At 41.4% G+C, this 12,007-nt stretch overlaps 1 protein-coding gene across 1 annotated transcript; it reads right to left on the minus strand.

Annotated features, from left to right (window-relative positions):
• Nucleotides 1-1,600: 1,600 nt before the first annotated feature.
• On the minus strand, nucleotides 1,601-10,493 carry syngr3a (synaptogyrin 3a). The gene is made up of 4 exons (XM_084926474.1): nucleotides 10,273-10,493; nucleotides 8,177-8,411; nucleotides 6,595-6,740; nucleotides 1,601-5,851 (listed from the first exon to the last, which is right to left on the minus strand). The coding sequence occupies exons 1-4, from the start codon at nucleotides 10,372-10,374 to the stop codon at nucleotides 5,636-5,638; spliced, it is 699 nt and encodes a 232-aa protein (XP_084782600.1). The 5' UTR covers nucleotides 10,375-10,493; the 3' UTR covers nucleotides 1,601-5,635.
• Between the last annotated feature and the right edge of the window lie 1,514 nt (nucleotides 10,494-12,007).

The following is a 12,007-nucleotide window of genomic DNA, read 5'->3' on the forward strand; positions in this document are numbered from 1 at the left end:
GGGAATGAACCGCTGACCATCTGAATAGTAGACAGCACGCACTGAACCACTGTAAGATCTTTGTGGGCCATGAGTAACAGTTGGGTAACTACACCCCACACACATGATGGCACATTATTTAAGCACAAGCAAAAAACGTCTTCATGTTTGATTTGACACCAAGATCACATAAAAAGCAAGTGCAGTGCAAGTCTAACTATAGTGAAAATGGATATCAGCAGAGGTGGGACCAAGTCATTGTTTAGTAAGTCTCAATTCTTTATCCTGAAGTCACAAGTCAAGTCTCAAGTAATGTCAGGCAAGTCAGAGTCGAGTCTCAAGTCACTGGTGTAAAAGTCCGAGTAAAGTCACAAGTCTGAAACTTTGAGTTTCAAGTCCTTTTCGAGTCTTTAAAAAAAAAAACGAAAAAAGAATGTTGCAGTTATATGCTAAATGTAAATATTAGACCATGTGATTTTTAAATCTCTGTTTTTCTCAACACATGACGAAATAGTGAACTTAGAAAATATACACAAATTGTGAAATTGCACCTCTATAAAATGCAGCTCAATTAAACTTAGCTCCAAGAATAATTTTCACCGACAGTTCTGAGACAAGCTGCATGTTATTCTTGGATGCGCTTGTAGGGCCGGCTTTAAAATCGCATGACAAAAATATCATACACATTAACAAAAACTGTATCACCAGCGGAACCTGGGCAACATTTGCTAGTTAGATGAAGTCAGCTATCTCATCGTAGAAGCACCACCTACCGTTCTTTATGCAACTTCAACTGTCGGACAAAGTTGGAAGTTGTTCCATCTCTGTCTGTGATTCTCTTCTTGCATGTTTTGCATATTGCATTTCTGTTTTTTGTTGACTACTTCATAGTTTATGTACCTGAAAAAAAACAACATTTTTGAGTGTTTTTTTTTTTCTTTTTAAAAAAAATCTGGTTAATTTGATTGGCTGTGCTACAGCTCACGCACACATACGTACGGAGTGTGGTTTGAATAAATGAATGAATGAATTGAATTAATGGTGCACACTTTCTATGTAATATGCGTGTTAAATTTTATATTTGGGGTGAAATATCAAGTTTTTTCAAGTAAACCGGTTCAAGTCCAATTCAAGTCCCAGGTCATTGGTGTAAAAGTCCAAGTCAAGTCACAAGTCTTAGAACATTTTTTCAAGTCAAGTCTAAAGTCATAAAATTAATGACTTGAGTCTGACTCAGTCCAAGTCCAAGACTCAAGTCCACACCTCTGGATATCTGAAAAGCAATAATAAAACAGGTTTTGTACCAATTTTGGTACTTGTATCCACCTGTGAATGATTTCCCTCTAAAGTTAAATTATCTGGTGCACAATTAGAGCTTTCTTATTGAAGAAGTGTAGGGGTTGGCACAGCTTCCATTCTCTAAAGCTTTGGAAAGCCCAGGGAAATAGTGTGTATGTGGAAAATAAAATAAAGTAAATGGTAAATGGCCTGTATTTGTATAGCGCTTTACTTAGTCCCTAAGGAGTCCAAAGCGCTTTACACTACATTCAGTCATTCACCCATTCACAAAGTCACAGGTCCTCACCCACGAAACCCAGGGACACAAACAGCCAGTCCAGAACATGGTTTCTTTTTTTATTGGAGTGATGGTCAGACTGCAGTCCAGAGACATTCAGGTAATAGACAGTGATACACATCTCTGTACACGCGTTTTTACACTGAAGAGGTCAAACACCTTCAGGAAAGGAAGAAGCAACTCAGAAGAAACGTTTAAGGGGTAACACGCCATAAAATCAATGTTCACTTGAATTCTTGGTTGATGTATCCATGCAGCGTATTGTACTATATGACATGCCTTCTTTACGACCTCGGTCTAACAGATTAATGGCATGAACGACTGATTTTAGCCCCTTTAAGAGTGATCGGACAAAGTATTTCCAACAGAGAGTGCTTTCTAGTTATAAATATGCATTATTGACATAAATTTATTTATTTGTTGTTGTTTTTTAAATTTTCTGTAGTAGTGGACACATCAGACCCTGAACAGCATCACACAATAATTTCATTTACTTCAATAACATACTGAATTTTACAATCAAACCAATACCACGGTGGTGTACATGGGCCAGAGCACAAAACACAGAGAATGCTTGTATTATTATTATTATTATCTACCACAGTGACTGAAGAAGAGACTGAAGCACTGAGAACATCAATACAACCTGACCTGACAGCAACCCAATGTACCCAGTAACACCCCAGCAGCACCTCTCACCCAACCACAGTTATCTGTTCAATACCATCCCGGCAACACTGAAGACTTAAAGGACTACATCGGTGCTTTCTAACACATAACGACTATTTTCAAAACTCATGCCATAAACTGAACTTAAACTTTATCCATAGCTGCTTAAATCCGATTTCTCAGAATGGCAATGGCAGACTCCACCAGCAACGAAGCTGCTTTCAACTATGTCAAATGTCTCCTCTAGAAAAATGGTGTCAAAAATAGTATAAAAAAAACCCCTATATTTATGATTAAATATTCTTTCAAAGTTTTTATTTATTAGCAGGTTGTGGTTTATGGTAAGCCGGCGTCCTTAACAGTTAAATCTGAAAAAACAAACAACACGTAAACCAAGCTGGAGTCTGTGAGAACATATTCAAAGCATTTTCAAATAAACTAAGACCAGCCCGTGTGAAAAGTAGGGGATCTGTGCACAATTTGCAGCTGGTGGGCTAAAACACAAAGTGTAGTCCTTTAACTCTTACAAATAGACTTAACTCCTGTCCCCTATTCTAGCTGTAGTCCAGCAGCCAGTGGCGTTGCACCCTGTCCCAAAATAAAACTCTGAAAGACAGGACTGTTGGATTATCCCACGGTTTTAAAGACATGCTTAACTTAACACTCGCTGACAGACGGCGAGGTGAGTAAAACTGGGTTTTTTTTTAAAGATCACAGGTAGATCAGTGTTATTCATTTGAGTGCTGGAACTGAGGACACACAGAAATTCTATGATTGCAGAATAAGAGTTTTTTTCTATAACTACATATCTACAGTAGTTAACATTTTCAGTCTGTTGGCTTCCTGTAGCTCCAGTCCATGAAATCAAGGGCTGGATCTGGATTTTTAATGATACTTTAAGTTTTTTTTTTTAAATGTGTGTACACACTTGTGCAAAACTACAATTGAGGAATCAGAAAGTTAATTTAAAGTATGGATACATTGGCGGTTACAAACGTATAAAATGATCCTGTCAGCTTCACCGATGCTGCCAGTCTTTCTAAAACATCCTATCAGAGTCGGAGTGACACAGCATTCGATATATAACAAACAATTTTCTTTCCTTAATATGACGATTGCTTCAGTTGTCCTGCCGCAGCAGAGATAACCATTTACACTGGATCCATTAGAACAGCAAGCAAGGCTTTCGACTGGTCATGTGTGTCACTTTAACTAGAATTATTTTAGATTTGGCCCAGTTAATTTGCTTTGCATTACGTATACCTTATCAGTGACACTGAGGTTAAATAGTGTTTTTACTGAGGCAAAACGATTAAATATCGTAGCACGCTCGTGATTCCCCCTCTCTGATAAATGCACGTTAAAGAAAAAGCAAACTTCGATGCAGCACAGAACCCAACTGACTGCACACACTCACGGCTTTGGACACAAGCGTGCAGACTTACACGTCCCTCGTGCACGACGATGGTGCACGTGGACACACTCGCACGGTCGCACACACACCACACGACACCACAGATTCACTGATGAGAGCGTGCACGCGAAGCACAGCACAGACACCGCTACACACCGACATGGTTGGCATGGGTACTATCTACATCAGGGCCCCTGGTGACCAACATCCACACAACCCTGTCGTCATGGCAACTAATTATTACACCCCAACCCGCCGCTCTCTCCTTAATATGGCAGGATTGCAGGATCAATGAATTAGCCAGCGAGCGATGTGTAACACCCCCCAACTATATTCTTTCTTTTGCCCCCCCCCCTCCAGAAGATCCTATTAACAACATAGTAGTAACGTAGTAGTAACGTGGTAATCAGAAGACAGCAATAAGAACACAGGGCAGTTTGGCAGCTTCTAAAACGTAAACATAAACGGACCTACATAATTTACCCAGAATATCTCCCACTCTCCTGATTTTTGTACACACAGCAGTCAGCACAGGGCGCTGTCTCAAATAACACACTGAATACATTCCCTGGCACCGTGGATTGATTGTGAGACAAAGGCCCCCTGGGCACAGCCTGTAAAAGCACCCACCCTCCCCCCCGAACTCCTGATCAGTTTGTGTGTGTGTGTGTTTTTAATAGTCATGTAACTGACTTTCCAGGATTAATAATCACTTCCAGCGCAGGAGCCCATTAGGTCCATTTAATAATCCATTCATGCCAGGCACAGAAATATACCAGACTGAATGGTGATTCAATAAGGATGAAGGTTTCCACACTGAATTTGAAGTGTAATCAGGCTGACCCCAAAATCACACCGGCTCAGTCAGGGTGACACTGTACCATTTATATTTTGCACCGTGAGTGTCGTTTGCTTTAAAATGTGCAATAGACTAAAACATGTCTGAAAGGATGATATAGCACAATTTGAACTTCTCTAATTATATATATAATAGCTCAGCTTCCATGGAAGAGAAATTCCCTCTTTATCTCTCTCTCTGTAGCGCTTTGATCATCTGATACAACTTCCATTTCCTGCAAAACGTCACCAGGGTGGTCAGATCGTCGAGACTTATCAGCACAATCCAAAGAATTGCATGTGATTTGAGACAGCACCTGAAATTGACCTAAACTAGTTTACCTACAGTACTGCATCTACCTACTTACATAAGAATGTGAAATATTGCACTTCGTCACAAAAACATTGCCGTTGTGTTTTTTTTGTTTTGTTTTTGTTTTTCTTTTCTTTACAGCATGTGGAAAACTACTAAATTAAGTCACTGTCTGAAACACACAGTACAGTATGGCACTTAGTTGATCTCTAAGTTTGGAAACATGCAGATTTAATGCAGATGATGGTTTCTAACTGCAGCAGGGAACATACGAGGAAAGACCAGACTCTAGCTAAAAAAGAAAAACAAAAACAACCAAAAAAAAGAAAAAGAAAAACGATTCCCTGCAGTGTTTGGCATGAAAGGGGATTTGGAATAAATGAAAAGAATAAGACAAGGGTGCTCTCTGGATGCGAGTGCCTCCTGCACTATTTTTAGGGATCTAATACTGCTTTGTTGTGGTGGAGTCACTGACTTGTTGATCACTTTTTTTTCTTACTTATTTTTGTCAAAATGCGTTTGAAGTCGGCAAAAGTGGCCTCCTGCTCTGCATTTCCTCCACTTGTTTTTCTTTTTGATTTATCAGCTCTCGTACCTGTGCTGTGGCCTTGCTCCACAGAGAGGCGTACAAAAGTGACAATAAAACTGGAATGTTCGGGAAGGAAAAGGTACCAAGAGGAAGAAATGAGGAATCAGAGGCCGCTAATTCAACGCTTACTGAAAACTCAGCCCGGATCAACATAAACAACTGCACGTGTAACATCACAGAAAGCAGTTTCCTCTTATCTGCATCCCTCTCCCCTGTCGTCTTCTTCTTCTTCCACCACCATCACCAGGTCTATCCTTTCTAGTAAATGGGAACCTGGTATGTGGGTGCTGCGTTGTTTTCGGTGAATGGTGGGCTCTGGTAGGTCTCCGTGGTCTCGATGGTGGTGCCGCCGCCTCCCGGAGAGTTGGAGGGGTATGGCTGGGTGGGTGCGCCACCGTCCATGTGCTCGGTGGTGAACAGTGTCATGTCTGTGCCGAGCAGATACTTCTGGACCGCACGCACTGTTAGACCAGCCTGGAGGACCGGAAAAGGGCCACAGAGAGGGAAAAGTGAGTCTGAGACTCAGTGTGAGGTATTCCTAATCATAAAAGCACATTATAACTACACTTTAGCAACAAAGGTTTTAAAAAGAAGAATTTTATCATTTATTTTATAGAATTTAGTAGAAATAAAGCCAGCTAATTTATAGGTAAGCTAGCTAGCTAGTTATACAAGCTAGCTAGCTTGTCTGTGCCAACAAAATGTCAGAAAGAAGAAGGGAAAATAGTGAACTGAGTTTACAGCTAACAAAACAGCCCATCATGGCAACCAATAAAACTTCAAGAAGAAGCCAAGAGAGAGTCCAAAAGAAAAGCCTTAAAACAAATAACATTTCTATAGTTAGACTTAAACTAGCTACACTGCAGTATGCGCTAATCGAGAAGTGCTTTAGCAGGTTTTGGTATACTGTGAGCCAGGCAGTTATTACAGTTTTGTAACTTCTAATTAGTTTGTATTTATATTTTATAAAGGCAATGTCAGAGGTAGCATTTAGGACTGATGTACAGCTATTACAATAAAAAAAAAAAAAAACTTTTTGAAAGTCTCGCAGACATCCAAAGTCACAATAAATACGTACATCAATGCCTCATAAGGCCAGTTGATGCTGGAGTTTCATAATTAACTTTAGACATGGAATCAACTCAGATAGAAAGATTTCCAGCCTCAGCTCTTGGGGTTAAAGGTGGTTTTGCTATTAGGTGGTTGGAGGGGCTTACCCAGGTGATTATGGAGAAGAAAGAGAAGGCGATTGCTGCCCGAGCGGCATCTGCTCCTTGGTTGAGTGGCAGCTCTTCAGCTCTGGTCCGAGACCACTGATTGGCGAGGAAGCAGAAACTTACAAAGTATAGAAAGGTCCAGAAACCTGTCAGAAACCAGCAGAGCAATTAATAGTTTATTCAATGTTAGCGTTCCACATAGATGAAAGAGCACCTGTAGGTGTTGATTTCTCCAATTTTTGGACTAGAAGCACTTCTTTGTTCCCTTTTAGAAACATAAAATGCTCCTTAATACTATTTAAAACTTAAATTCAGGTGACAGGTTTCATTCCTTTGAATGTTATTTGAAATAAAGAAGCAAGCTGGTATCTGTAGCATTTTTGTTATTTTTGGGGAACTCCGGCCTTTTGAATCATGATTCCAGGCTTCGTTCACTCACTTCAGTTTCAGACCCTTTAGGCATTCAGTGGTTAGCCTGTGATTTGTCAAAGTGCAGCTCTGGTTTGAGCAAGGAAATCAATGCTAGTCATGTATATAATTGGTTTTATACACTCATCAACCAACTTATTTAGGTACACTTTGCTGGTACTATGTTGGACCCCATTTGTTCTTCAGAACTGCCCTAACTCTACCTGGCACAGATTCAACAGTGTGCTGTGGTCATAAAGTTATGGACATGATCAACACCAATATTCAAGTAGGCTGTGGCATTTACAATGCTCAATTAGTACTAAGGGGCCCAAAGAGTACCAAGAAAATATCCCCCACACCATTACACCACAATTGACACAAAGCAGGAGAGTGCCATGCTTTCATGTTGGGGTCATGAAACTAGGCAATGTTTTTCCAATCTCCTTGTCAAATTTTGGTGACCCCGTGAAAACTGTTGCCTCCGTTCCCTGTTCTTAGCTGACAGAAACGGCACCTAGTGTGGTCTTCTGCTGCTGTAGCCCATCTGCTTCAAGGTTTGATGTGGTGTGCATTAAGAGATGCTCTTACACATACCTTAAAACAGTCTTGTCATTCTCCTCTGACCTCTGACATCAACAATGCATTTTTTCCCCAGAGAACTGCTGTTTACTGGATATTTCCTCCTTTTTTTTTCTTTTTTTTTACCATTCTCTATAAACCCGAGAGATGATTGTGCGGGAAACTCCCAGTAGATACCTGACATCAATACCAATGCCACATTTAAAGTCACTTACCCATTTTAATGCTAGGCTTAAAGTTCAGCAGGTCATCTTGACCATGTCTACATGCATAAATGCTCTAAGTTGCTGCCATGCGATTGGCAGAAAAGATGGAAAGGTGGACCCAATGAAGTGCCCTTTAGATCAAAAGTACATTTTCCAAAAACGTCCAGTGCACAGTCCCATTACGCGGTTCGACATTATGCACTAGTGATGATGTATTTTGTTTTATTCCTTCATTTCTTCTCACAGCAAGACCTTTTAAAAATGAATCACTTCCTGTAGCTGCCATAACTCAGACACACCAGGACAGCCAGCAAAAAATGCTCTGTGCCTTCCCTGTTTGCTTGTGTCTGCAAACAAGACCTCCCATCACATATCCGCATCCTCACCTGAGAAGCCGATCTCAAGCATTACAGCCTTCTTCCTGTCTTTAACAGAGCTGATGGAGGAGAACTTGTAGTCAAGCAGGAAGAAGAAGGAGCATGCCAGCAGGCCAACCAGGCCCACGAACACGCCGTAGTTGCACGCGTCTGTGTTCTTATTGAAGATGCAGTGGAGTCGCTCGCTGCCCATGTTGACATAACCCTCGTTCACGATGGAGGCGAAGACCACCAAGGAAAATATCTGTTGTTCGAAGGGAAAGTAGAGGGTGGAGTCAGAGTCAGAACAAAGTGAGCGACAGGAAGGAAGAGATAGATTAAAGAAAACAACAAAAACAGATTACCATTTAAAGCGATACTGTTTCAGTTTTCTGTCTTTCCAGCAAACAAACACTGCTTGCAGACTCACTGGAAGCGAGATTGTGGCTACACTACTCAAAAGCATCTCTCTGAGCATACTCAAACCAAAAGGCATTAACCTAATTTCCCCTCTTTCTCTCTGACCGACTGAAGAGGTGGATGCTTCGCTTCCCCTAAAGAATCACACAGTCCCGAGGCAGTGTGTGTGTAACTGCACGTAAACCTACTACCATAAACTCCAACTTAAATTTCTCAAGTTCATTTTCATCCTTTCTTCTTCCCTCTGTTGATCAGCTGACTAACACTGGATGGCAGAGTAGGGCCATGTGACTGACACACGCACTCACATAGAAAAAATGCACTCCTACTGGGGGGGGGGGGGGCTTGTGGGTCATATGACAGAGGTGGAGGGGACACACAAAGGAATAATGTCAGGTCCACATTTTAAACTAATCACATGTGTTTAATTTAATCTGAGTAGACGTACACTCGGGTGCTTTTAGCGAATCGTTGTGATAAAAAAATAAAAGCTGCTTAAAAACAATATGTCTTTTTAAGGGTTGGCTTCTCCTTTTACCTGCCTGCTCTAAACTTTGATTCGCTTCTTCCTTAATTAAAAAAATCCCTGCGGTCTGCTGTGAGATTTCTAACTGACAAATAGCTTTTTTTCTGTCAAACAAATGAGAGGAAAAGGCATTAACCTAATTGCCTGTTTACTGTGGATTCCCACTACAGACAAGAATTCATTTCCCCCTCCTCCTGAAATAGATTCCTGGTATACTGTCTTCTGTAAACTGCCACTGCAGTGGTGGAAAGTACCACATGGGGCTGGAAGCACAGGGCTACCTTAACGTATATCAAGCAGAGTTTAAAAGGCTCCATCTTGAGTGGCCACAGCTATAAAGTGAGGCAGCTTTTTCTGCATAAGTACATCACAGCGCGTATCTTAACGCGACGTGGCAACCTCTGCATCCAGTCAAATTCTTTAAAATCACGTGATGATGATGACATTAATTGCATACGATCCACTGGCTTCCTTCTGAGGTCCTGGCACCACTGAGGAAGACCTTCTCCGTGTCACCCAGAGGTGATGCGTTTAGCCTACACGAAACGTCAGGGCACGAAGCTTCTCGTGGCCCTCCGTGCGTAACGACGATCGCGGACCAATCACAGGTGGGATGACGAACGGCGACGGCAGTGTAGGGGTAAATCAGCAAAATCATGAGCTGAAAATTGTGACTTAACAGTGTAAACGACAGGTGAAATGATAAATAAGAAGTGGTAGGTGAACGGGACCGTAAATAAGTAGCACAATTGCCCAGAAACGTGAACGCTGATGAGTGAATATGGATGTGCCTCTCTTATTTTCAGCACAATCCGGTCTGCTGCTCAGTGTTTGTTAAACACTGGCAGGTGGGATGTAAAAAAAAGGGAAAGAGAATAGGTGAGGAGAGGTCGTTTACGCCTCACAAACACACACATCTGTAGTGAAATCACTGGTCACGGTGTCAGATAAGCACCAGGCCCTGGTTACACCCTGTACAGCACATTTCTGTAAATCACCCCCAGCATTAACATTGATTTCATGTCTCCATTTACACCGCATCCTTATCAGCTTTTGGTGGATTTCTCGAGCCTGTATTTACAGGGAAAACACGTCACTGGTTTCGCGCAGCAACGACAACAGAGAGGACCCCCCACCCCCCGCACACACACACGGCAGCACCGTGAAAACCCGCTCTCACCCAGGACAGCACTCTGAGGATGGTCTGCGGCTGCTTGGCGAAGGTAATCGGGTCGATAGTGGACCCGGACCGGCCCGCTCCGAACGATCCCACTCCGTCCATCTTCTGTCGCTCTGTGTGTGCGCTCCTCGCGGCTCCACGCTCCCGGCTCCACGGCAGGATGGATGCGCTGCTGCTCGCTGCTGTAGGGACGGGTCCTGCGCGCTCCCAAACGGCGCGCGGGCGCTCGGTGGAGAACGTGCAGGAGCCAGAACGTGCCCACGCTACGGACGAGCGGGATAGGCCATTTATGCCAGAGCTCACTTTAATGTTGTTACACAGGAATAAAACAGGATAATGGAATAAAATTATAGGAGGATAGCGTGAGAGCGGGGACAAAACTATGGAGGCTACTTGGACCAGTGTTGTTGGTTCAAAATAGAACAGGTTAATCAAATACACATTTATGTTTGACCTCAAAGGGCTTTTGCAGTAGGTTAGTGGGATTAATAATGGCAAAAACAGAGTACACAATACCCGTGTGGGACAGCTTATGTTGCCATACTTTTCCCAAATCTTTGGCCAAACTTTATGTAAACAAAGAAAGGAAACCCAATCTGGGATAAGGTTATTAAAGAGCACTGTTACAAATTACTGTAAGAACTACATGATATTATTATTATTTTATGCTGTATTTTTAAAAATACAGTAAACTTCTACAAACAACAATGCATTCTGAGAGCCTGTGGAGGATTGTCCGACATTAAATTAAGTATAAAACCTTTCTTGTAAATTTTAAATTAACAGATGCATTGTGGGATTTCCATTTTAGTGTTTCAAGCTCTCTGTTTAGGAGGTTTAAATTTGGCATGTTTTGTAATGTTAAGCACACATTACCACTTATCGTCTGCTAAAAAGGTTAAGTTAGCTTGGTTGTTGGTAATGCAATCAGTGAGCTTTTGGCACTTTCAGTATGGATCAGCCTCAGATATTTTACATGGATGAACTGGATTTTATTCTATAAAATTACTGTTTTGAATTACTAGTAAACTTTGCTTAAATCTCCTGACCCTGAGCATATGTCTTTGTTGTCCTGAGCACCATCTAAATCTACAGCTTTACAACTATTCCAGGAGTTTCATATAAGTTAGCATCCAGCTAAGCAGGCTATAAACAATACAGTGGGTGAGACTGTGCGTGCCCCAGTCACAAACACTCTGCGATTATGAAATATGGAATAAAGAAAAGTCTTATGATGGTGCAGGAATGCCAAATACCACAGAAAGTATAGTCACAAGTATCTCATCATGGGATATTTATTCATTCATGAATCCTCGATGATGACTGAACCATAAAAATCAACATTATCAGCCTTACTAAAAATCCCAGCACAGGTTTACAAGTCATTCCTGGTAAATTTATGTACACTGCCTGAGGACACGTGGTTTGTGATTCAATAAATACTACATAAATTAAATAAATGCAACTTGGCTGTACAACCAGTGCATTGTGAATACTAAAAAATATTATATTATTACACCTGGAGAAAAACAAATGTGCCATTTTTAATATTCAGTGAATTGTTTTATGTAAAGTGTTCTGAGAAAGGCCACTGAAGCAGTAGATGTGTTGATTTATACGATGAAGTGCATTTATGGCTGACACCACTAGAAGTCACTAATGTTTTCTGTAGTTTAATAGTCTATGTTAGAGGAAATAAACTGAATGTGTGATGACACTAGGGTTATAAAGGAAA

This window comes from Perissodus microlepis, chromosome 4 (genome assembly GCF_051167445.1).
Source record: "Perissodus microlepis isolate ML-2025 ecotype Zambia chromosome 4, ASM5116744v1, whole genome shotgun sequence".
Taxonomy (NCBI): Eukaryota; Metazoa; Chordata; class Actinopteri; order Cichliformes; family Cichlidae; genus Perissodus; species Perissodus microlepis.

Excerpts from the sequence above, each read along its gene's own strand:
- syngr3a (XM_084926474.1), bottom strand. The coding sequence starts at position 10,374 with ATGGACGGAGTGGGATCGTTCGGAGCGGGCCGGTCCGGGTCCACTATC. Across the intron at positions 6,741-8,176 it reads GCTTGAGATCGGCTTCTCAG|GTTTCTGGACCTTTCTATAC; the intron begins GTGAGGATGCGG and ends GGTTTCTGACAG. Across the intron at positions 5,852-6,594 it reads TCTTCTCCATAATCACCTGG|GCTGGTCTAACAGTGCGTGC; the intron begins GTAAGCCCCTCC and ends CCGGTCCTCCAG.